This window comes from Oncorhynchus keta, chromosome 23 (assembly GCF_023373465.1).
Source record: "Oncorhynchus keta strain PuntledgeMale-10-30-2019 chromosome 23, Oket_V2, whole genome shotgun sequence".
In the NCBI taxonomy this organism is placed as follows: Eukaryota; Metazoa; Chordata; class Actinopteri; order Salmoniformes; family Salmonidae; genus Oncorhynchus; species Oncorhynchus keta.
Window position 1 is genome coordinate 9015066 of NC_068443.1, and position 26408 is coordinate 9041473.

The 26408-nt window shown below is 45.0% G+C and overlaps 1 protein-coding gene and 1 long non-coding RNA gene across 5 annotated transcripts in view; one reads left to right on the plus strand and one right to left on the minus strand.

Moving 5' to 3' along the window:
- The window catches only part of LOC118376222 (sodium/potassium-transporting ATPase subunit alpha-2-like), a 33817-nt gene extending 10350 nt beyond the window's left edge, over positions 1-23467 (minus strand). The window contains exons 1-12 of the mRNA XM_052476256.1: positions 23321-23467; positions 21999-22079; positions 15968-16027; positions 14263-14466; positions 7109-7222; positions 5487-5621; positions 4620-4737; positions 4227-4495; positions 2740-2938; positions 2287-2396; positions 1666-1800; positions 1361-1440 (exon numbers count right to left, since the gene is read on the minus strand). Coding sequence (XP_052332216.1) covers positions 1361-1440; positions 1666-1800; positions 2287-2396; positions 2740-2938; positions 4227-4495; positions 4620-4737; positions 5487-5621; positions 7109-7222; positions 14263-14466; positions 15968-16027; positions 21999-22079; positions 23321-23332 — 1517 coding nt within the window. The 5' untranslated portion in view covers positions 23333-23467. The remainder of the gene's footprint in view (positions 1-1360; positions 1441-1665; positions 1801-2286; positions 2397-2739; positions 2939-4226; positions 4496-4619; positions 4738-5486; positions 5622-7108; positions 7223-14262; positions 14467-15967; positions 16028-21998; positions 22080-23320) is intronic.
- LOC127910950 (uncharacterized) lies at positions 20417-21694 on the plus strand. 4 transcript variants are annotated; one of them, XR_008076977.1, is made up of 3 exons: positions 20417-20740; positions 21137-21316; positions 21635-21694. It is a non-coding gene; the product is annotated as an uncharacterized LOC127910950 (long non-coding RNA). The 4 variants fall into 4 exon arrangements; XR_008076976.1 differs by having other exon boundaries at positions 21173-21316; XR_008076974.1 differs by lacking the exon at positions 21635-21694 and adding an exon at positions 21497-21568 and having other exon boundaries at positions 21173-21352.
- Positions 23468-26408: the final 2941 nt, after the last annotated feature.

The following is a 26408-nucleotide window of genomic DNA, read 5'->3' on the forward strand; positions in this document are numbered from 1 at the left end:
TACCACAGACCAGTGTAACTACAACAGCCCAGGACCTCCACATCTGGCTTCACTACCACAGACCAGTGTAACTACAACAGCCCAGGACCTCCACATCTGGCTTCTTAACCTGCGGGATCATCTGAGAACAGCCACACGGACAGCTGATGAAACTGTGCGTTTGCCAACTGAAGAATTTGTGTACAAACTGTCAGGAACCGTCTCAGGGAAGATCATCCACGTGGTCGTCATCCTCACCAGGGTTTTGACCTGACTGCAGTTCGGCGTTGTAACCGACTTCAGTGGGAAAATGCTCTCCTTTGATGGCCACTGGCAGACTGGAGAAGTGTGCTATTCAATGAGTCCCGGTTTCAACTGTACCGGACAGATGGCAGACAGCATGTGCATCGTGTTATTTGCTGATGTCAACAATGTGAACAGGGTGCCCCATGGTGGCGGTGGGGTTATGGTATGGGCAGGCATAAGCTACTGACAATGAACACAATACGACAGCGTGTTCCAGTTCCCGCCAATATCCAGCAACTTCGCACAGCCATTGAAGAGGAGTGGGACAACATTCCACAGGCCACATTCAACAGCCTGATCAACTCTATGCGAAGGAGATGAGTAGCGCTGCATGAGGCAAATGGTGATCACACCAGATACTGACTGGTTTTCTGATCCACACACCTACCTGTTTTTTTTTAAGGTATCTGTGACCAACTGATGTCATATCTGTATTCCCAGTCATGTGAAGTCCATGGATTAGGACCTAATGAATTCATTTAAATTGACTGATTTACTGAAATGAAATGTAATTCAGAAAAAATCTTTGAAATTGTTGTATGTTGCGTTTATATTTATTTCGGTGTAATTCCATTACGAGGTATTGTGTGTAGACCAATGACACATTATATTAATTTAATCAATTTTAGATTCAGGCCGTAACACAACAAAATGTGGAAAAAGTCCAAGTGTATGAATACTTTCTGAAGGCTCTGTATGATCTGCCAGCTGATCACTGTAAGGTTGTATTCATACCTAGGATAGGATAAAGTAATCCTTCTCACCCCCCTTAAAAGATTTAGATGCACTATTGTAAAGTGGCTGTTCCACTGGATGTCATAAGGTGAATGCACCAATTTGTAAGTCGCTCTGGATAAGAGCGTCTGCTAAATGACTTAAATGTAAATGTAATTCAGGTCATGTGACAAATAAAATATGTATCTACCATAGAATTGGATAGAGGGCACCTCTATGTAACTTTGGCATAATGGTTTCTTTGACAGCATGAGCAGCACCATTGAGCACTATATCCAAATATCTCTATCCAACTCTTTGAGAGACACATTTATTAGTCAGGTTTGATGTAAATAAATACCTGTCCAATATTCTTTCAGGTGCTCCCTTCATAACGAGTAGGTGGCCATTTTCATTGTCCTCTTGTTCATGAATGGATAGCTTTAAAATGAGAGAGAGATAGAAGAAGACAAGAGTATATATTAGTGGGAAGTGGTTTTTACATTTTCAACTTTTTATCTTGTCATTACATATTTGGTGGTTCAATGGACTTGGAAAGTTCTGTATGTGTTTTTTTTTTACAATAAATAAATCAATGTTGGTTTATGCAGTTGTTTCTTTGATGTATATGTTTGTGTAGTAAATGGTTGTAGGGGGTAAATATACCTGGTACTTGTTGGTTGAGTTGAAGGGTATCTCTCCCACCTTGGCATTTCTTTCTCTCATGGAGCGGACACACCCACAGGAGAGCTGAATACATTTCAACAGAGCAGATTCCGACGCATCGCCCGCAGTGTCCCTCTAAGAAACGCACAGCATCAAACAGTCAGGAGGAGACCGTCTGTTCACATTGTCAGAATGGGTTGCTGGCTGGGAAAACGTTGTCAGTACTTTCAGTGTGTATTTATTGTAGCAGTAAATGAAGGGATTTTATTAGATTCAATGTCTGCTTCCCCAAAATGTTTTGTTTTTTAAGCAGATACTTTTAACCATAGCAACTTACAGTAGTGAGTTTATACATATACATTGTACTGGTCCCCTGTGGGAATCGAACCCACAACCCTGGTGTTGCAAGCACAAATACTCTACCAACTGAGCAACACTATTTCCTATTAAGTGCACTAAATAGGCGCCATTTTGTAATGCAGGCAGTGGGTGTGTCTAAATGATGTTTAGTCACATGGGTATAAGTGTAAAGTGGCCCTTCATGGAGTTGGATAGAGCGTGCCGTTGCTACAAAGCATGTTTTACGTGCCATCTAGCCAACTCTATGTGAACGTTCCCTACCTTCAGAATGGGGAGGTTTTCCTGCCCGGCTTTGAACTCAGCACGGTTACAGAGTCCAGCCACGCGGGACAGAGCGTGCCATGTTGCCGAGCTCTTGTCAAAGGTAGCACCTGAGAAAGAGAACACATGAGAAGCGTTAGACATTACAGAGGGAGAGTGTACTGTATCAATGTGACTGGTTACTTTCCCCACATTCCCAGGTTTTCAAGAAATTCCCGGTTGAAGGATTCCCAGATTTCCTGTGTTTTCTCATCCTGATTCTGGGAATCTTCCAACTGGGCTCTTTGCAACCCTAGACTTAGAGGATTGATGCACTGTGTCATTGTGAATTAGCTCTATCAGTATCAGCATTCATATTATAATTCAGCTCATTTTTCAGAGCAGAGTAGTCCACTAATTCAATGTGTCTGGTTGAGTGTAGAAAAGACAGATGATGTCTGTGGGTGGTCTCACCAGACTGGTCCTCCGTAGTGTCGGCCTCATGGATCATGTTGTCGAACCACATGTGGGCCACGGTCATGCGGTTCTGGGTCAGGGTGCCTGTCTTGTCGGAACAGATGGTGGACGTAGAACCCAGGGTCTCCACAGCCTCCAGATTCTTGACCAGGCAGTTCTTCTTGGCCATACGCTTGGCAGTGAGGGTGAGACATACCTGGGGGGGGTTAGATGGAAGGATGGATGGATGGATAGAGAGAGAGAGATAGATATGGATGGAAGGATGGATGGATGGAGAGAGAGAGAGAGAGAGAGAGAGAGAGAGAGAGAGAGAGAGAGAGAGAGAGATGGATGGATGGATGGATGGATGGATGGATGGATGGATGGATGGATGGATGGAGAGAGAGATGGATGGTTAGAGAGAGAGATGAAAGGAGAGAGAAAGATGGATGGAGAGATGGATGGATGATGGAGAGAGAGAGATGGATGGATGGAGAGAGAGAGAGAGAGAGAGAGAGATGGATGGATGGATGGATAGATGGAGAGACAGATGGATGGAGAGAGAGATGGATGGATAGAGAGAGAGATGAAAGGAGAGAGAAAGATGGATGGAGAGATGGATGGATGATGGAGAGAGAGAGATGGATGGATGGATGGATGGAGAGAGAGAGAGAGAGTTTGGGTTTGAATCTGGCCCACTGCTCTTAAGGGCTCCACACAGTCTATGCACTGGATCCTCAACAGATCCGACGGAGCTTTGTTTGCGTAGTTCTCCACGTAGTTCTATGTACTTTTGTGCAGCTGAATTGTTTTGCAACGTGACGCGAAAGGAGCTCCATAGTGTAGATGGTGATATCCCTCTCCACCTGTCACGTCTTGGTCTTAGTATTTTGTGTTTTCTTTAATTATTTGTTCAGGCCAGGGTGTGACATGGGTTTATTGTGTTGTCGTATTGGGGTTTTTGTAGGCATTGGGATTGTGGCTGAGTAGGGGTGTGTAGCATAGGCTTGGCTGCCTGAGGCGGTTCTCAATCAGAGTCAGGTGATTCTCGTTGTCTCTGATTGGAAACCATATTTAGGTAGCCTGGGTTTCACTGTGTGTTTGTGGGTGATTGTTCCTGTCTTTGTGTTTGCACCAGATAGGGCTGTTTCGGTTTTCATAATTTTCATTTCATTACTTTTGTAGTTTCTGTATGTATAGTTTTCCTTCATTAAAATATCATGAATCATCATCACGCTGCATTTTGGTCCGATCCTTGTTCTACCTCTTCGTCACAGGAGGAGATAGAAGAGAGCCGTTACACCACCTCTCCGATCCAATAAATAATACATACGTAAGGAGAAGAACTTCCCCACTCCTTATTAAAAAAAAAAAATTGGCCCATATAACAGTCGGACTCACAGTGACGGTCGCTTTGACAGACTAGCATCCTGTCCAGGGGTGTGCAGGAGATGGGCTCCTGCACTATGGGTCATTCTGTCTCGGACATACAAGGCTTAACTCACAGTGACTGTGGCCAGCAGGCCCTCGGGGACGTTGGCGACGATGATGCCAATGAGGAAGATGACGGCCTCCAGCCAGGTGTACCCCAGGATGATGGCCAGGATGAAAAAGCTGACCCCCAGGAATACAGCCACGGCCGTGATCAGTTGAATGAAGTGTTCGATCTCCATATTGATGGGAGTCTGGCCCGTCTCCAGCCCAGAGGCCAGGGTGGCAATACGACCCATCACTGTGTGGTCTCCAGTCCCTACTACTACGCCATGGGCTGTACCTGAGGGAGGGAGTGATGGGGGGTTAGGTCTCCCTTGTAAAACAAGTCTTCTGACTTCCTATATAAATAAAGGTTAAATACAAATCAATGAATAAAAATACAGGAAAGGATTTGTCCTACTGACCCTCCACACAGTTGGTTGAGAAGAAGGCGATGTTTCGAGTCTCCAGGGGGTTCTCATGGGTGAACTCCGGTGTGCGTGTCTGAGGCTCTGATTCTCCAGTCAGAGAGGAGTTATCCACCTTCACACACAGACAGAAAAAAGTTATCGAGAGAGAGAGAAAGAGAGCAACTACATGATCCAGCCTTCTTGGACTCCCTCCCACCTCCTCCTCTCCTCCCCTCTCCTCCCCTCTCCTCCCACCTCCCCTCTCCTCCCCTCTCCTCCCCTCTCCTCCCACCTCCTCCTCTCCTCCCCTCTCCTCCCACCTCCTCCTCTCCTCCCACCTCCTCCCTCTCCTCCCCTCTCCTCCCCTCTCCTCCAACCTCCTCCTCTCCTCCCCTCTCCTCCCACCTCCTCCTTTCCTCCCACCTCCCTCCTCTCCTCTCCTCTCCCCTCTCCTCCCACCTCCTCTCCTCCCTCTCCTCCCACCTCCCTCTCCCTCCCCTCTCCTCCCACCTCCTCCTCTCCTCCCCTCTCCTCCCACCTCCTCCTCTCCTCCCACCTCCTCCCTCTCCTCCCCTCTCCTCCCCTCTCCTCCAACCTCCTCCTCTCCTCCCCTCTCCTCCCACCTCCTCCTTTCCTCCCACCTCCTCCTCTCCTCCCCTCTCCTCCCCTCTCCTCCCACCTCCCCTCTCCTCCCCTCTCCTCCCACCTCCTCCTCCTCTCCTCCCCTCTCCTCACCTCTCCTCCCACCTCCTCCTCTCCTCCCCTCTCCTCCCACCTCCTCCTCTCCTCCCACCTCCTCCTCTCCTCCCCTCTCCTCCCCTCTCCTCCCCTCACCTCCCACCTCCTCCTCTCCTCCCCTCTCCTCCCCTCTCCTCCCCTTACCTTGCAGCCCGCGGCTGAGACGACTCGGAGGTCGGCAGGGATCCTGTCTCCTCCTTTGATCTCCACCAGGTCTCCCCTCACCACTAGCTCTGCATTGATCGTCATCTTCTCTCCTTCCCTGATCACTAGGGCTTGCTGCCAGGGATGGAGGGATGGAGGGATGGAGGGATGGGGTGATGGAGAGATGTAGTGATGGAGGGATGAGGGATGGAGTGATGGAGGGATGGAGGGATGGAGGGATGGGGTGATGGAGAGATGTAGTGATGGAGGGATGAGGGATGGAGTGATGGAGGGATGGAGTGATGGAGGGATGGAGGGATGGAGTGATGGATGGATGGAGTGATGGAGTGATGGAGGGATGGAGTGATGGAGTGATGGAGGGATGGAGTGATGGAGGGATGGGGTGATGGAGGGATGGAGTGATGGAAGGATGGAGGGATGGAGTGATGGAAGGATGGAGTGATGGAAGGATGGAGGGATGGAGTGATGGAAGGATGGAGTGATGGAGGGATGGAAGGATGGGGTGATGGAGGGATGGAGAGATGGCGTATATGGATAAGCGAGAGGAGGGATGGAGGGATGGAGTGATGGAGTGATGGAGTGATGGAGGGATGTGGTGATGGAGTGATGGAGGGATGGAGTGATGGAGGGATGGGGTGATGGAGGGATGGGGTGATGGAAGGATGGAGGGATGGAGTGATGGAAGGATGGAGTGATGGAAGGATGGAGGGATGGAGTGATGGAAGGATGGAGTGATGGAGGGATGGAAGGATGGGGTGATGGAGGGATGGAGAGATGGCGTATATGGATAAGCGAGAGGAGGGATGGAGGGATGGAGTGATGGAGTGATGGAGTGATGGAGGGATGTGGTGATGGAGTGATGGAGGGATGGAGTGATGGAGGGATGGGGTGATGGAGGGATGGGGTGATGGAAGGATGGAGGGATGGAGTGATGGAAGGATGGAGTGATGGAGGGATGGGGTGATGGAGGGATGGGGTGATGGAGGGATGGGGTGATGGAGGGATGGGGTGATGGAGGGATGGGGTGATGGAGGGATGGGGTGATGGATGAGCGAGAGAAGGGATGAAAGAAAATGACAAAGGGGAGGATGAACCAAGAGAATTAAACGTTTTTTGGCAAACATTCATTGGCAAATCCAAAGTTGGCTCAAATTATTAGCTGTGTTATGTTGAGTAAGCTTATTATGCTTATCAAGTCAGTGTGCGGCCCACTGGAGCCCCTCAAAGGAAAGGAAACAGTCCTCTGTAGATCAGTTATTAGAGCTTGGTACTTACAACGGCAGCATAGCGGATTCAATTCCCAGTACCACCCATACATGAATCGTATGCACGAGCAACTGTAAGTCGCTTTGGATAAAAATGTCTGCTAAATGGCATACATTGTTATTATATTATAGAAAATGAGTCTAAAACTAAGACTATACAAGTGATTTTAGCCTGTTACAGCCTTTACGAACTGTCGGCGTCCTAAATTGCACCCTACACCCTATATAGTGCATTACCTCTAAACAGCACCCTGGGCCCTGGTCAAAAGTAGTGCACTATAAAGGGAATAGGGTGCCATTTGGGAATCACACGTACACTGTGCAGTCTCAGCTCACCTGAGGAACCATGTTCTTGAAGGAGTCCATGATGCGTGAGCTCTTGGCCTCTTGGTAGTAGGAGAAACAGCCAGTTATGATGACCACAGCTGACAAGACCACACCCAGGTACAACTATTATGGGAAAGGGAGGGAGGGAAAGAGAGAGGGAGAGACAGAGAGAGACACAGAGAGAGAGAGAGAGAGAGAGAGAGAGAGAGAGAGAGAGAGAGAGAGAGAGAGACAGTGAGAGAGAGAGCGAAAGAGAGAGAGACAGAGGGTGAGAGAGAGACACAGTGAGAGAGGGAGAGAGCGAGAGAGAGAGAGAGAGAGAGAGACAGAGACAGAGGGCGAGAGAGAGAGCGAGAGAGCGAGAGAGAGAGAGAGAGAGAGAGAGAGAGAGAGAGAGAGACAGTGAGAGAGACACAGTGAGAGAGAGAGAGAGGGCGAGAGAGAGAGAGACAGTGAGAGAGAGAGAGAGAGAGAGAGAGAGAGAGAGAGAGAGAGAGAGAGAGAGAGAGAGAGAGAGAGAGAGAGAGAGAGAGAGAGAGAGAGAGAGAGGGCGAGAGAGAGACACAGTGAGAGAGAGAGAGAGAGAGAGAGAGAGAGAGAGAGAGAGAGAGAGAGAAACATTTCACTTGCTTTGACAATGTAGCATGTTTCCCATGCTAATAAAGGCCTTTGAATTTTATTTAATTGAAAGAGAGAGGGGGAGAGAGAGAGACAATTCGAGAATGAGAGAGAGACAATTAGACCCAACCAAATCATTTGAAAATAAAAAGATAATTACTTGACACATTGGAAAGAATTAACAAAAAAAAGAGCAAACTAGAATGCTATTTGGCCCTAAACAGAGAATACACAGTGGCAGAATACCTGACCACTGTGACTGACCCAAAATTAAGGAAAGCTTTGCCTATAGTACCGTACCAATCAAAAGTTTGGACACAGCTACTCATTAAAGGGTTTTTCTTTATTTGAGAATAATAGTGATGACATCAAATATATGACACACAAAAGATATGGAATAATGAAGTAACAAAAAAAGTGTTAAACCAATCAAAATTCATTTTTTATTTTAGATTCTTCAAAGTAGCCACCCTTTGCCCTGATGACAGCTGGAGCTAGATACATATCTGCACTCTGGATTGTGGTGAGACAACATCAACAGGAGAAAGAGCAGGAGCAGGAGAATAACAGAGCACTAGAGGACAGGATCAGGGTGCTGGAGGAGAAGGTGGCCGGGGGGTGGTGTGTTACAGAGAACAACTATTAGAGAGCTAGCCACACCCACAGAGAGGCCAGTAACAGCCCACCTCAGCCCCCAACCAAAGTCTTGACACCACAGTGGAACAGTCCACTCCAGACCCTGACCATGGCCTCGACATCACAGCAGGACAGACAAATGAAGAACCCCAATCCCAGGGATCCCAACCCCTCTGAGCACCCGTCCGTCCGTCAGCCACCCTGACATTTTTTTAAATATTTTTTTTATTTTTATTTCACCTTTATTTAACCAGGTAGGCTAGTTGAGAACAAGTTCTCATTTGCAACTGCGACCTGGCCAAGATAAAGCATAGCAGTGTGAACAGACAACACAGAGTTACACATGGAGTAAACAATTAGCAAGTCAATAACACAGTAGAAATCCCCCCCACACCCACGGTGGACATACACAAGCCAGAGTGTATACAAGAAAATAAACTTTTTCCCAAACACACAGTGTCTAAACTCTGGTGTCCAAACACACAGCGTGCCCTAAACCTTCTGTCTGAGGACCAACCACGGTCACCCAGCCACATAATAACACACACAGGCACAAACGACCTGAGAGCACAGCAGGAAAGGGTGGCCACAGCACTCAAGGGAGTGATTGAAAAATCTTCTCCTACCTTCCCCAATGCACAAGTGGTTATCTCCACCCTGCTACCATACAGCGGGTAAACACAAGTATTACCCATGACTGTGCCTCAAAACCAAATGTTTTCCTGGCCCACCACCACCCTGGACTTGAACAGCGTTTTATGACAAGGTCCACCTACACAAGGCAGCAGTGCCCACCTTCGCCCGGACCCTAAAGGACATCACCCTCAACCGCAGCCCCAACACCTCACACAGGAGTAACAGATCAATAGACACCCCGCCCAGACCCGCGTGACCCCCCTCCGCCGAGAGGACCTACATCCAGACCACAGCACCACCAGCCACATCCACACCCCCACTCCAACCAATGAACACCTCCACAAGTCAACCATGCCCACGCCCCATGTAGGCCCCCTCAGATCAGACCAGGGTCTCTCAGAGCATTCACAGTCAGCCCACTGACACCCCTATCAGATCACAGTCAGCCCACTGACACCCCTATCAGATCACAGCAAAATCACACTCTACTTGAACAGAGCAATAACCAATCATGAGGCATCAAATCAAAGGAACTGAATAATATTAAGAAATGCTATAGATGGAAGGAATGTAGTGTGGAAACCTACCAAAAAACAATTAGGCAACAACACATTCAATCCCTTTCAGACAACTTCCTGGGAAAAAAAATGTTTCACTGTAATAGTGAAGGTGTAAACTTGGCAGTAGAAATCTAAACAGTATATTTGACCTCTTAACTTCCCTGTCAAATCTAAACATTTCAAACAGAAAACCGAAGAAAATGAACAACAATGACAAATGGTTTGATGAAGAATGCAAAAACCGAAGAAAGAAATTGAGAAACCTGTCCAAGCAAAAATATAGAGACCCAGTAAACCTGAGTCTACACCTTCACTATGGTGAATCACTAAAACAATATAGAAATACACTACTGAAAACCTGAGTCTACACCTTCACTATGGTGAATCACTAAAACAATACAGAAATACACTATGGAAAAAGAAGGAACAGCATGTCAGAAATCAGCTCAATGTAATTGAAGAATCTACAGACTCAAACCACTTTTGGGAAAATTGGAAAACACTAAACAAACAACAACACGAAGAATTATCTATCCAAAATGGAGATGTATGGCTAAACCACTTCTCCAATCTTTTTATCCCTATAACAAAGAACAAACAGCAAAAACATATACATGATCAAATGCAAATCTTAGAATCAACTATTGAAGACTACCAGAACCCACTGGATTCTCCAATTAAATTGAATGAACTACAGGACAAAATACAAAACCCCCAACTTTAAAAGGCTTGTGGTGTTGATGGTATCCTTAATGAAATTACAAAATATACAGGCCACAAAATCCAAACCACAAAAGTGGAGATACATTTGACCGCAATATATACTGTGGGATATGCATCAACATCAACCTTGGGAAATTCCTCTGTATTATCATTAACAGCAGACTGGTACATTTACTCAGGGAAAACAATGTACTGAGCAAATGTAAAATTGGCTTTATAGCAAATTACCATACGACAGACCACATATTCACACTGCTCATCCTAATTGACAAACAAACAAACAAACCAAAACAAAGGCAATGTCTTCTCATTCTTTGTTGATTTCAAAAAAGCTTTTGACTCAGTATTGCATGAGGGTCTGCTATACAAACTGATGGAAAGTGGTGTTGGGGGTAAAACATACAACATTATAAAATCCATGTACACAAACAACAAGTGTGCGGTTAAAATTGGCAAAAAACATACACATTTCTTTCCACGGGCCCGGGGGGTGAGACAGAGATGCAGCTTAAGCTCCTCCCTCTTCAACATATATATATCAACGAATTGGCAAATGCACTAGAAAAGTCTGCAGCAACTGGCCTCACCCTACTAAAATCTGAATTCAAATGTCTACTGTTTGCTAATGATCTGGTGCTTCTGTCCCCAACCATGGAGGGCCTGCAGCGGCACCTAGATCTTCTGCAAAGATTCTGTCAGACCTGGGCCCTGACAGTAAATCTCAGTAAGGATAAAATAATGGTGTTCCAAAAAACAATCCATTCGCCAAGGACCACAAATATAAATTCCATCTAGACACCATTGCCCTAGAGCACACTAAAAACTATGCATGCCTCGGCCTAAACATCAGCACCACAGATAACTTCCACAAAGCTGTGAACGAGCTGAGACAAGGCAAAAAGGGCCTTCTATGCCATCAAAAGGAAAAAAACATTCTACATACCAATTAGGATCTGGCTAAAAATACTTGAATCAGTTATAGAACCCATGGCCCTTTATGGTTGTGAGGTCTGTAGTCCGCTCACCAACCAAGAATTCACAAAATATGACAGACACCAAATTGAAACTCTGCATGCAGAATTCTGCAAAAATATCCTAAGTGTACAATGTAAAACAACAAATAATGCATAAAGAGCTGAATTAGGCCGATACCCACTAATTATCAAAATCCAGAAAAGAGCCGTTAAATTCTTCAACCATCTAAAAGGAAGCAATTCCCAAACAAAGCCATCACCTCCAGAGAGATGAACATGGAGAAGAGTCCCCTAAGCAAGCTGGACCTAATGCTGTTCCCAAACAAAGCCATCACCTACAGAGAGATGAACATGGAGAAGAGTCCCCTGAGCAAGCTGGACCTGGGGCTCTGTTCACAAACAAAGCCATCACCTACAGAGAGATGAACATGGAGAAGAGTCCCCTAAGCAAGCTGGACCTAATGCTGTTCACAAACAAAGACATCACCTACAGAGAGATGAACATGGAGAAGAGTCCCCTAAGCAAGCTGGACCTAATGCTGTTCACAAACACAATCAGACACCACAGAGCCCCAGGACAGCAACACAATTTGACCCAACCAAATCATGAGAAAGCAAAAAGACAATTACTTGGCACATTGGAAAGAATTGACTTAAAAACAGAGCAAACTGTAATGCTATTTGGCCCTAAACCGAGAGTTCACAGTGAATAATACCTGACCACTGTGACTGACCCAAACTTAAGGAAATCTTTGACTATGTATAGACTTAGTGAGCATTGCCTTGCTATTGAGAAAGGTCACCGTAGGCAGACCTGGCTCTCAAGAGAAGACAGGCTATATGCACACTGCCCTCAAAATGAGGTGGAAACTGAACTTCCTAACCTCCTGCCAAATGTATGACCATTTTAGAGACACATATTTCCCTCAGATTACACAGACCCACAAAGAATTCGAAAACAAACCCAATTTTGATAAACTCCCATATCTATTGGGTGAAATACCACAGTGTGCCATCACAGCAGCAAGATTTGTGACCTGTTGCCACAAGAAAAGGGCAACCAGTGAAGAACAAACATCATTGCAAATACAACATATATTTATGTTTATTTATTTTCCCTTTTGTACGTTAACCATTTGCACATCGTTACAACACTGTATTTAGACATAATATGACATGTGAAATGTCTTTATTATTTTTGAACTGTTGTAAGTGTAATGTTTACTGTTAATTTTTTATTGTTTATTTCACTTTTGTATATGATCTACTTCACATGCTTTGGCAATGTTAACATGTGTGTTTTCCAGGCCAATAAAGCCCTTAAATTTAATTGAAATTTAATTTAATTGAGGGGGGGGGGGCGTGTTGGAGGGAGGGGGTAGAGAAAGAGAGATGGGAGGTAAAGAGAGAGAGAAAGGGGGAGGTAGAGAGGGGGTGAGGTACAGAGAGAGAAGGGATGTAGAGACAGAGAACAGAAGCAGACAAAGGTTATTATCTTCTAAGTATTATATTTGTTATATTTGACAGGTGAAATGGCCACACAGAGGGACAGAGTTAATTACAGACACCTGTAATAATCTGAAGTACCCCAAAATACCACTAGATGTCATCTGATAAAATAACAAATAAAAACGTGAAAGTTACCAAAATTCTGGTAGTTTACTGGTAAACGTCAAAAGATTCTAGTAATATAGTTTACAACCCTAATTCAAAGCGATTTACAGTCATGTGTGCAACATTTTTTTTTATGTATAGGATACTGTCTTTGTAATACACAGTATATGACATAATAACAACATATTAGTCTGTGAAGTGAAGTTGATGATGTTCGTCGTAATGATGAGACCAATAATGATACCAATGATGAGACCAATAATGATACCAAGGTGAGACCAATGATGAGACCAAGGTGAGACCAATGATGAGACCAAAGTGAGACCAATAATGATACCAATGATGAGACCAATGATGAGACCAATGATGAGACCAAGGTGAGACCAATGATGAGACCAAGGTGAGACCAATGATGAGACCAAGGTGAGACCAATGATGAGACCAAGGTGAGACCAATGATGAGACCAAGGTGAGACCAATGAAGAGACCAAGGTGAGACCAATGATGAGACCAATAATGAGACCAAGGTGAGACCAATGATGAGACCAAGGTGCAGCGTGAATAGAGTTCCACATATTTGAATAAACTGAAACTCACCAAAACAAAAACAAAAACTCACAAACGAAACGTGACGCTACTCGTGTACACTCAGGCAACTCAATGTAGATAAGATCCCACAAACACAAATGAGGAAATGGCTACCTAAATATGATCCCCAATCAGAGACAACGATAAACAGCTGTCTCTGATTGGGAACCATATCAGGCCAACATAGACATACAAAAAACCTAGATGACCCATGCTAGTCACTATCACACCCCAACCAACAAAGAGAATAAACATCTTTCTATGGTCAGGGCTTGACATGATGACAATGATTGTTTGTAGTATGCAGCATGTAGTACGTTTGCAGTCAGGTGTGCACTGATTACAATAGACAGTGTTCGCTAATAACTGTACTGTGACTATATAGCCTGAGTGCCAGTCTGTGACTATATAGCCTGAGTGCCAGTCTGTGACTATATAGCCTGAGTGCCAGTCTGTGACCATATAGCCTGAGTGCCAGTCTGTGACTATATAGCCTGAGTGCCAGTCTGTTTGTGCAATATCATACCATCTCCTTGTCACTCAGTCCCATTACAAAAGGCCAGAGCACACACAGATCTGGGACTCAGGCTAGTATCTGACAAATGTAACATGAACATATAACGTACCATAGTCTGGCTGATAGACCATGTTAGATGCAAAGAAGGGTTGTAGTGTATAGACTGCTGTACTGTAGGGAATCTGAAGTGATTGATAGCCACCGAATGGGATCAAAGGACCATGGCTGTGCAAAGGACTGGAGTGTTATGGTGTAGTGAACAGATGTTATGTTGTCGAGCCTTGTGGTGGTTCTTACGTTGTCATTGGCTGGCTCGTCCTCTGTGGCCACCTGGATACTGTAGGCCAGGAAGCAGAGGATGGCACCGATCCAGAGGAGCAAGGAGAAACCCCCGAACAGCTGACGGCAGAACTTCACCCACTCTGGGGTGGTGGGAGGAGGAGTCAACACGTTGGGCCCCTCCCTGGCCAGCACCTCCAGAGCCTTGGCATAGGTCAGACCCTGGAACGCAAGTACCGTCCGTCAAGGAATAAGTCAATAGACACACCATCACTACGGAGACGGAGACGGTACAGTTCACAACAGCAGAATCACTACGGAGACGGAGACGGTACAGTTCACAGCAACAGAATCACTACGGAGACGGAGACGGTACAGTTCACAACAGCAGAATCACTACGGAGACGGAGACGGTACAGTTCACAACAGCAGAATCACTACGGAGACGGTACAGTTCACAACACCAGAATCACTACGGAGACGGTACAGTTCACAACACCAGAATCACTACGGAGACGGTACAGTTCACAGCACCAGAATCACTACGGAGACGGTACACTTCACAACAGCAGAATCACTACGGAGACGGTACAGTTCACAACAGCAGAATCACTACGGAGACGGTACAGTTCACAACAGCAACATCACTACGGAGACAGTACAGTTCACAACAGCAGAATCACTATGGAGACGGTACAGTTCACAACACCAGAATCACTACGGAGACGGTACAGTTCACAGCAGCAGAATCACTACGGAGACGGTACAGTTCACAGCAGCAGAATCACTACGGAGACGGTACACTTCACAACAGCAGAATCACTACGGAGACGGTACAGTTCACAACAGCAGAATCACTACGGAGACGGTACAGTTCACAACAGCAACATCACTACGGAGACGGTACAGTTCACAACAGCAGAATCACTACGGAGACGGTACAGTTCACAACAGCAAAATCACTACGGAGACGGTACAGTTCACACCAGCAGAATCACTACGGAGACGGTACAGTTCACAGCAGCAGAATCACTACGGAGACGGTACAGTTCACAGCAACAGAATCAGCTTTTTAATTTGTAGTTGCCCTTTGTGATAGAAGCACCACATTTCACATCACAACTATGACATAAAGAAGTATTTTTGACTATAGTGCCATCATTGATTTTGTCTCTGGCGTCCATCTCTAACATGGCCTCTGAACAACATTGTGGTTCTGTGTGAGATAAGGTCAGTAAGATTAAAGATGTGATATACAGACCTCTGTTACTTCACTGATATTCACTATAATACCACTGAACACAACTAATAAAGATCCCTTGGCTGCGTTCACATGTGGGACAGGGATGAGAACCCTGTGGACTCAATTTGGACCACCATGGACCAAAGTAACAGTTGTGTGTGCGTGTAGCGAGGACAGAGGCAATAGCTATGTGGAGATTAGATCAGGCCTGGGAGACTAGTGTTATTAAATAGCAGAGCAGAAGGAAGAGAAAGCAGCTCTGTGTGTGTGTGTGTGTGTGTGTGTGTGTGTGTGTGTGTGTGTGTGTGTGTGTGTGTGTGTGTGTGTGTGTGTGTGTGTGTGTGTGTGTGTGTGTGTGTGTGTGTGTGTGTGTGTGTGTGTGTGTGTGTGTGTGTGTGTGCGTGCGTGCGGGCGGGCGTGCGTGCGGGCGTGCGGGCGTGCGTGCGTGCGTGCGTGCGTGTGTACGTGCATGCTTGTTACCCGGGCCAGGTCGACTCCGTAGCGTCTTCCCAGATCGTCCAATGATATCTTGTGATCATCCTGTGAAAGAACAGCAGAATAATCTGACTTCCTCAAATGTACTGTCACTGCCAGGTCACTATTCAAAGTTAAACTTAGCACAATCTCGTTTTGACACACGTGACAGCGAGATGGCACCCCTATTCCCTGATTGGTGCTAGTCTGGTCCCTTGTCTGATTGGTGCTAGTCTGGTCCCTTATCTGATTGGTGCTAGTCTGGTCCCTTATCTGATTGGTGCTTGTCTGGTCCCTTATCTGATTGGTGCTAGTCTGGTCCCTTATCTGATTGGTGCTAGTCTGGTCCCTTATCTGATTGGTGCTGTTCTGGTTCCTTATCTGATTGGTGCTGTTCTGGTTCCTTATCTGATTGGTGCTGTTCTGGTTCCTTATCTGATTGGTGCTGTTCTGGTTCCTTATCTGATTGGTGCTGTTCTGGTTCCTTATCTGATTGGTGCTAGTCTGGTCCCTTATCTGATTGGTGCTAGTCTGGTCCCTTATCTGATTGGTGCTTGTCTGGTCCCTTATCTGTTAGGTGCTAGTCTGGTCCCTTATCTGATTGGTGCTAGTCTGGTCCCTTATCTGATTGGTGCTTGTCTGGTCCCTTATCTGTTAGGTGCTAGTCTGGTCCCTTATCTGATTGGTGCTAGTCTGGTCCCTTATCAGTTTGGTGCTGGTCTGGACCCTTATCAGTTAGGTGCTGGTCTGGTCCCTTATCAGTTTGGTGCTGGTCTGGTCCCTTATCAGTTTGGTGCTAGTCTGGTCCCTTATCTGTTAGGTGCTAGTCTGGTCCCTTATCAGTTTGGTGCTAGTCTGGTCCCTTATCTGTTAGGTGCTAGTCTGGTCCATTATCAGTTAGGTGCTAGTCTGGTCCCTTATCAGTTTGGTGCTGGTCTGGTCCCTTATCAGTTAGGTGCTAGTCTGGTCCCTTATCTGTTAGGTGCTAGTCTGGTCCCTTATCAGTTAGGTGCTGGTCTGGTCCCTTATCAGTTTGGTGCTAGTCTGGTCCCTTATCAGTTAGGTTCTAGTCTGGTCCCTTATCAGTTAGGTTCTAGTCTGGTCCCTTATCAGTTAGGTTCTAGTCAGGTCCCTTATCAGTTAGGTGCTAGTCTGGTCCCTTATCAGTTAGGTTCTAGTCTGGTCCCTTATCAGTTTGGTGCTAGTCTGGTCCCTTATCAGTTAGGTTCTAGTCTGGTCCCTTATCAGTTAGGTGCTAGTCTGGTCCCTTATCAGTTAGGTGCTGGTCTGGTCCCTTATCAGTTAGGTGCTAGTCTGGTCCCTTATCAGTTAGGTGCTGGTCTGGTCCCTTATCAGTTAGGTGCTAGTCTGGTCCCTTATCAGTTGGGTTCTAGTCTGGTCCCTTATCTGTTAGGTGCTAGTCTGGTCCCTTATCAGTTAGGTTCTAGTCTGGTCCCTTATCAGTTAGGTGCTAGTCTGGTCCCTTATCTATTTGTGCTATCATTCCAAATATGTTTGACATGACAAGGAGTGGCTTGATGGCACTAGCAGGCAGGTACCCAGACTAATTTGGTGCACTACTGCTCTGGTCAACAGTAGTGCAGTACATAGATTGTCTTCAGAAAGTATTCATACCCCTTGACTTATTCCACATTTTGTTGTGTTACAGCCTGAAGTCCTGCCATCCAGGACTTCTACACCAGGCGGTGTCAGAGGAAGGCCCTAAAAATTGTCAAAGACTAGAACCACGCTAGTCATAGACTGTTCTCTCTGCTACCGCACAGCAAGCTGTACCGGAGCGCCAAGTCTAGGTCCAGGTGGCTTCTAAACAGCTTCTACCCCCAAGCCATAAGACTCCTGAACATCTAGGCTACTCAGACTGCTGCTCTTTAATTATGTGTTCCTTTTATTTCTTATTCTTTTAGGTATGTTTCTTAAAACGGCATTGTTGGTTACGGGCTTGTAAGTAATCATTTCACTGTAAGGTCTACAATTTCGGCAATTGTGACAAAATTGTTTAAATAGATTTTTTGTTCACCCATCTACATACACACAATGCCCCATAATGACAAAGTGAAAACACAAGTATTCACACCCCTGAGTCAATACATGTTAGAATCACCTTTGGCAGCGATTACATAGATCTTGTCATAGATTTTCAAGCCGATTTAAGTCAAAACTGTAACTAGGCCACTCAGGAACATTCAATGTTGTCTTGGTAAGCAACTACAGTATATATTTGGCCATGTGTTTTAGGTTATTGTCCTGCTGAAATATGAATTTGTCTCCCAGTGTCTGGTGGAAAGCAGACTGAACCAGGTTTTCTTCTAGGATTTTGTCTATGCTTAGCTATATTCTGTTTCTTTTTATTTAAAAAAATGGGGCGACGCAAAATTGGCCTAGCGTTGTCCGGGTTAGGAAGGGTTTGGCCGTTTGGGATATCCTGTCTCATCGCGCACCAGCGACTCCGGGTCGCCAGGTGCACAGTGTTCCCTCCGACACATTGGTGCGGCTGGCTTCCGGGTTGGATGCGCACTGTGTTAAGAAGCAGTGCGGCTTGGTTGTGTTGTGTTTCGAAGGTCACATGGCTTTCGACCTTCGTCTCTCCCAAGCCCGTACGGGAGTTGTAGCGATGAGACAAGATAGTAGCTACTAACAATTGGATACCACGAAATTGGTGAGAAAAGGGGGTAAAATTCAACAACAACAAAAAAACTCCCTCGTCCTTGCCGCTGACAAGCATACCCATAACATGATGCAGCCAACACCATGCTTGACAACATAAAGAGTGGTACTCAGTGATGTGTTGTGTCCCCAAACATAATGCTTTGTATTCAGTTCAAAAAGTTATTTACAGTTTTACTTTAGTGCCGTATTGCAAACAGGATGCAAGTTTTGGAATATTTTGTATTCTGTACAGGCTTCTTTCTTTTCACTCTGTCATTTAGGTTAGTATTGAGGAGTAACTACAATGTTGTTGATCCATCCTCAGTTTTCTCCTATCACAACCATTAAACTCTGTAACTGTTTTAAAGTCACTATTGGCCTCATGGTGAAATCCCTGAGCGGTTTCTTTCCTCTCTGGCAACTGAGTTAGGGATGCCTGTATTGTTGTAGTGACTGGGTATATTGATACACCATCCTATGTGTAATTAATAACTTCACCAAGCTCAGAGGGATATTCAATGTCTGCTTCTTTATCTTTTTACTAATCTACCAATAGGTGCCCTTCTTTATGAGGTGTTGGAAAACCTCCCTGGTCATTGTGGTTGAATTTGTGTTTGAAATTCACTGCTTGACTGAGGGACCTTACAGAAAATTGTTATGTGTGGGGTACAGATATTATGTAGTCTTTCAATAATCATGTTAAACACTATTATTGCACACAGAGTGAGTCCAAGCAACTTATATTACTTTTTAAGCAAATGTATACTCCTGAATGTATTTAGGAGGGGTTGAATACTTATTTACTCAAGACATTTCAGCTTTTCCATTTTTAATTCAATTGTACACATTTCTGAAAATATAATTCCACTTTGGCATTATGGGGTATTGTGTGTAGGCCAGTGACAAAACACAATCTCAATGGAATCCATTTTGAATTCAGGCTGTAACACAACAAAATGTGGAATAAGTCAAGGGGTGGGAATACTTTCTCCAAAAGGCTCTGGGTGCCATTACTTTCTGAAGGCCCTGTAGGTAACAGGGTGCCATTACTTTATGAAGGCCCTGTAGGTAACAGGGTGCCATTACTTTCTGAAGGCCCTGTAGATGACAGGGTGCCATTACTTTCTGAAGGCCCTGTAGGTGACAGGGTGCCATTACTTTCTGAAGGCCCTGTAGGTGACAGGGTGCCATTACTTTATGAAGGCCCTGTAGGTAACAGGGTGCCATTACTTTCTGAAGGCCCTGTAGGTGACAGGGTGCCATTACTTTATGAAGGCCCTGTAGGTAACAGGGTGCCATTACTTTCTGAAGGCCCTGTAGGTAACAGGGTGCCATTACTTTCTGAAGGCCCTGTAGGTGACAGGGTGCCATTACTTTATGAAGGCCCTGTAGGTAACAGGGTGCCATTACTTTCTGAAGGCCCTGTAGGTGACAGGGTGCCATTACTTTATGAAGGCCCTGTAGGTAACAGGGTGCCATTACTTTCTGAAGGCCCTGTAGGTAACAGGGTGCCATTACTTTCTGAAGGCCCTGTAGGTGACAGGGTGCCATTACTTTCTGAAGGCCCTGTAGGTAACAGGGTGCCATTACTTTATGAAGGCCCTGTAGGTAACAGGGTGCCATTACTTTCTGAAGGCCCTGTAGGTAACAGGGTGCCATTACTTTCTGAAGGCCCTGTAGGTAACAGGGTGTCATTACTTTCTGAAGGCCCTGTAGGTAACAGGGTGCCATTACTTTCTGAAGGCCCTGTAGGTGACAGGGTGCCATTACTTTCTGAAGGCCCTGTAGGTGACAGGGTGCCATTACTTTCTGAAGGCCCTGTAGATGACAGGGTGCCATTACTTTCTGAAGGCCCTGTAGGTAACAGGGTGCCATTACTTTCTGAAGGCCCTGTAGGTGACAGGGTGCCATTACTTTCTGAAGGCCCTGTAGATGACAGGGTGCCATTACTTTCTGAAGGCCCTGTAGGTAACAGGGTGCCATTACTTTCTGAAGGCCCTGTAGGTAACAGGGTGCCATTACTTTCTGAAGGCCCTGTAGATAACAGGGTGCCATTACTTTCTGAAGGCCCTGTAGATAACAGGGTGCCATTACTTTCTGAAGGCCCTGTAGGTGACAGGGTGCCATTACTTTCTGAAGGCCCTGTAGATGACAGGGTGCCATTACTTTCTGAAGGCCCTGTAGATAACAGGGTGCCATTACTTTCTGAAGGCCCTGTAGATGACAGGGTGCCATTACTTTCTGAAGGCCCTGTAGGTGACAGGGTGCCATTACTTTCTGAAGGCCCTGTAGGTGACAGGGTGCCATTACTTTATGAAGGCCCTGTAGGTAACAGGGTGCCATTACTTTCTGAAGGCCCTGTAGGTGACAGGGTGCCATTACTTTATGAAGGCCCTGTAGGTAACAGGGTGCCATTACTTTCTGAAGGCCCTGTAGGTAACAGGGTGCCATTACTTTCTGAAGGCCCTGTAGGTGACAGGGTGCCATTACTTTATGAAGGCCCTGTAGGTAACAGGGTGCCATTACTTTCTGAAGGCCCTGTAGGTAACAGGGTGCCATTACTTTCTGAAGGCCCTGTAGGTAACAGGGTGCCATTACTTTCTGAAGGCCCTGTAGGTAACAGGGTGCCATTACTTTCTGAAGGCCCTGTAGGTAACAGGGTGCCATTACTTTCTGAAGGCCCTGTAGGTAACAGGGTGTCATTACTTTCTGAAGGCCCTGTAGGTGACAGGGTGCCATTACTTTCTGAAGGCCCTGTAGGTGACAGGGTGCCATTACTTTCTGAAGGCCCTGTAGGTGACAGGGTGCCATTACTTTCTGAAGGCCCTGTAGATGACAGGGTGCCATTACTTTCTGAAGGCCCTGTAGGTAACAGGGTGCCATTACTTTCTGAAGGCCCTGTAGGTGACAGGGTGCCATTACTTTCTGAAGGCCCTGTAGATGACAGGGTGCCATTATTTTCTGAAGGCCCTGTAGGAAGGCCATTATTTTCTGAAGGCCCTGTAGGTAACAGGGTGCCATTACTTTCTGAAGGCCCTGTAGGTAACAGGGTGCCATTACTTTCTGAAGGCCCTGTAGATAACAGGGTGCCATTACTTTCTGAAGGCCCTGTAGGTGACAGGGTGCCATTACTTTCTGAAGGCCCTGTAGATGACAGGGTGCCATTACTTTCTGAAGGCCCTGTAGATAACAGGGTGCCATTACTTTCTGAAGGCCCTGTAGATAACAGGGTGCCATTACTTTCTGAAGGCCCTGTAGGTGACAGGGTGCCATTACTTTCTGAAGGCCCTGTAGGTGACAGGGTGCCATTACTTTCTGAAGGCCCTGTAGGTGACAGGGTGCCATTTAAGACTCAGACTGTTACTCTCACCATGGACACCTCCTTCTTGAGCTCATCCAGGTCCTGCTCCTTCTTCTTCTTCTTCTTTCCGTCTCCATATTCAGCACCACTCTGAGGAATGATTATCACATTAAACTCAAGCACTTAACTCAAACCTCCCACATGCTGACCGTCTGTGTGTGTGTGTGTGTGTGTGTGTGTGTGTGTGTGTGTGTGTGTGTGTGTGTGTGTGTGTGTGTGTGTGTGTGTGTGTGTGTGTGTGTGTGTGTGTGTGTGTGTGTGTGTGTGTGTGTGTGTGTGTGTGTGTGTGAGAGAGAGAGAGAGAGAGAGAGAGTGTGTGAGTGTGTATGTGTGTGAGAGTGTGAGTGTGTGAGAGTGTGTGTGTGAGTGTGTATATCTGTGAGTGTGTGTGTGTTTGTGTATGTGTGTATGTGTGTATGTGTGTGAGTGTGTGGGTGTGTGTGCTGCTCAGATTGTAACAGTCACTGATGAAGAATGCAGCATCGTGGATATCATCTGCTGATGTCACTCTTTCGTTTCCCAGCAGCACGTGTGAATGAGTGAAAGAGCGACAGAGAGGATGAACATGTGTGAGAGAGACACATTGAAAAAGCAAATCAAAAAAGCTTTTAGAGAGTAGCGAGCTGTTGGAGTGCAGGAAATGTCTCCCACAGCAATTTCCCCAATTTGCTCTTCTCTATGATACTGTATAACAGACACCTATTAACAACAAATGTCAGCTAGAATTTAAGAATTTATACTACTATCTAGTGTGCTTACAATGTGCCTCAACACTGTGGCATAACCAGCATCATTGCAGACGCTATTAGAAAAAACTGCCTTAGGTTTTCCATCATGCCTCTTACTTTATATATGTGAAATGACTAGCTAACTTCCCCAGGTTTTTGAGTTTGGAAGATTTCTGGCATCAGCAGGAAATACGGAATCCTCTACTGGCATTTTACAACCCTAGACATGACTGGCTGGTGTTAGACAATAGGTTGACCCAACCTTAACACAACTATATAGTCATGTGATGGACTGCATGTGTGTGTTTGTGTGTGTGTGTGCATATATATATGTTTGTGTGTGTGTGTGTATATATATATACTGCATGTGTGTGTGTGTGTGTTTGTATATACTGCATGTGTACATAAAGCAGAGTTGGGGTCAATTTCTTTTCATTTCAGGAAATTCAGGAAGTTAAACTGAAATTCAAATATTCATCAATGTTTTAGAATGCTTTGAGTTAACTTTGTAAATGTAAATAGAATTGAGTCCAGCTCTGGTTTAAAGGATAGCAGAATACCCCTCTGTGTATATGCATGAATAAGTAAGTTAAGAGAACTTACCCCTTTCCCCATGCTTGCAGCGTTTCAACTCTAGGTTGAAATGTGAAGGACACACATTTCGTCCTGACAGACAGTCCTGATCTTTAACACATGGAAAAGACACGGGTGGCTTTTTTTGGGACTGGGACTGACACCCACTCCTTCCCCCCTACCCTTGCCCCCTGTCAGTGTAACCTGAACCTTCCCAGCACCCCTCCCCCGGCCCCTGGGTACACAGAGGGGGCTGTGTGCTGGAACCTGCACCTGTTGTTTCCCTGCCCTGCCCCCTGTGTGAGGAACCACCCTCAATAGAGCACTGTTAGGCTAGCCCCTCTCTCACCACTACAAACACTAACAACAACAATACAAACAACAACAATACAAACAACAACACAAACAACAACAATACAAACAACAACAATACAAACAACAACAACACAAACAACAACAATACAAACAACAACAATACAAACAACAACAATACAAACAACAACAACACTAACAACAACAATACAAACAACAACAACAATACAAACAACAACAATACAAACAACAACAACAATACAAACAACAACAACAATACAAACAACAACAATACAAACAACAACAATACAAACAACAACAACACTAACAACAACAATACAAACAACAACAACAATACAAACAACAATACAAACAACAACAATACAAACAACAACAATACAAACAACAACAACAATACAAACAACAACAATACAAACAACAACAATACAAACAACAACAACACTAACAACAACAATACAAACAACAATACAAACAACAACAATACAAACAACAACAACACTAACAACAACAATACAAACAACAACAACAATACAAACAATACAAACAACAACAACACTAACAACAACAATACAAACAACAACAACACTAACAACAACAATACAAACAACAACAAACTAACCAAAACACTCTATCAACCTCATGTGTACCATTAAATAACAACCCTATTTTACACGTACTAAATAAACTGGGCACGGACCAGGTCTAAGGACCACTGTATACAATCTTACCCACATTTACCAAAGAACCAAAGTCACAACCAAACCCAAGTGATTCATCTCGGTAAATCTAACACCACACGGAGAGTTACAGAGAAACAGTACTACACGGTATATTTCTAATGTAATCTACTATGACTTCCATAGCAATTATATTGTGTTACTTGCCACCAAAAAAGGGATTGCAAAAATATTAGAAAAGTACTTATACTAGGCCTTCTCCCATTATTCAAAACCATTGCCAAATAAGATAGAAAGTAGAACAGCAGTTTGTCTCTTGTGATGTCAGTCACTGACAGTAACTCAATTAACCCTTGTCAGCTACCATTTTTTAGATTGGTAAATTAGTCTGTAGTAATCATGGCCGAATTACTGACCGGCCATTTATTTTGTTAATCCCTCTCACTCAGATATCATATAAAAAAAACTGCTAATATTTCTCTCCATCCTATGGCAAGATGTGTAGCGCTGCAGGAAATTAGCCTAGCAGTTAGAGTGTTAGACCAGTAACCGAAAGGTCACTGGTTCGAATACCCGAGCCGACAAGGTAAAACAACTGTTGGTGCTCTTGAGCAAGGCACTTAACCCTAATTTGCTTCAGGGCCTCCGTACTACTATGGCTGACCCTGTAAAACAACAGATTTTACTGCACCTATCCGGTCTACGTGAAAAAAACAAACATTTTACGCCCTTGGATAGCCTATCAAGCATTCAAACAGAAGCTCAGGGTAAGGATCTTGAAAGAGAAAGCTGAGGCCCTATCTTTACTGATACATACAGTGGGGCAAAAAAAGTATTTAGTCAGCCACCAATTGTGCACGTTCTCCCACTTAAAAAGATGAGAGAGGCCTGTAATTTTCATCATAGGTACACTTCAACTATGACAGACACAATGAGAAGGAAAAAAATCCAGAAAATCACATTGTAGGATTTTTAATGAATTTATTTGCAAATTATGGTGGAAAATAAAGATTTTGGTCAATAACAAAAATTTATCTCAATACTGTGTTTTATACCCTTTGTTGGCAATGACAGAGGTCAAACGTTTTCTGTAAGTCTTCACAAGGTTTTCACACATTGTTGCTGGTATTTTGGCCCATTCCTCCATGCAGATCTCCTCTAGAGCAGTGATGTTTTGGGGCTGTTGCTGGGCAACACGGACTTTCAACTCCCTCCAAAGATTTTCTATGGGGTTGAGATCTGGAGACTGGCTAGGCCACTCCAGGACCTTGAAATGCTTCTTACGAAGCCACTCCTTCATTGCCCGGGCGATGTGTTTGGGATCATTGTCATGCTGAAAGACCCAGCCATGTTTCATCTTCAATGCCCTTGCTGATGGTAGGCTTTGTTAGCTCTCTGCAGGTCATTCACTAGGTTCCCCCATGTGGTTCTGGGATTTTTGCTCACCGTTCTTGTGATCATTTTGACCCCACGGGGTGAGATCTTGCGTGGAGCCCCAGATCGAGGGAGATTATCAGTGGTCTTGTATGTCTTCCATTTCCTAATAATTGCTCCCACAGTTGATTTCTTCAAACCGAGCTGCTTACCTATTGCAGATTCAGTCTTCCCAGCCTGGTGCAGGTCTACAATTTTGTTTCTGGTGTCCTTTGACAGCTCTTTGGTCTTGGCCATAGTGGAGTTTGGAGTGTGACTGTTTGAGGTTGTGGACCGGTGTCTTTTATACTGATAACAAGTTCAAACAGGTGCCATTAATACAGGTAACGAGCGGAGGACAGAGGAGCCTCTTAAAGAAGAAGTTACAGGTCTGTGAGAGCCAGAAATCTTGCTTGTTTGTAGGGTTACCAAATACTTATTTTCCACCATAATTTGCAAATAAAGTCATTAAAAATCCTTCATTGTTATTTTCTGGATTTCTTTTCTAATTTTGTCTGTCATAGTTGAAGTGTACCTATGAGGCCTCTCTCATCTTTTTAAGTGGGAGAACTTGCACAAATGGTGGATGACTAAATACTTTTTTGCCCCACTGTATGGACTTTGGTTTGACTTAACCCACAAGATAAGTCTCTCTCGCCAAAGTATCTTCATCCCAGCAACCACCTTCTTTCTTC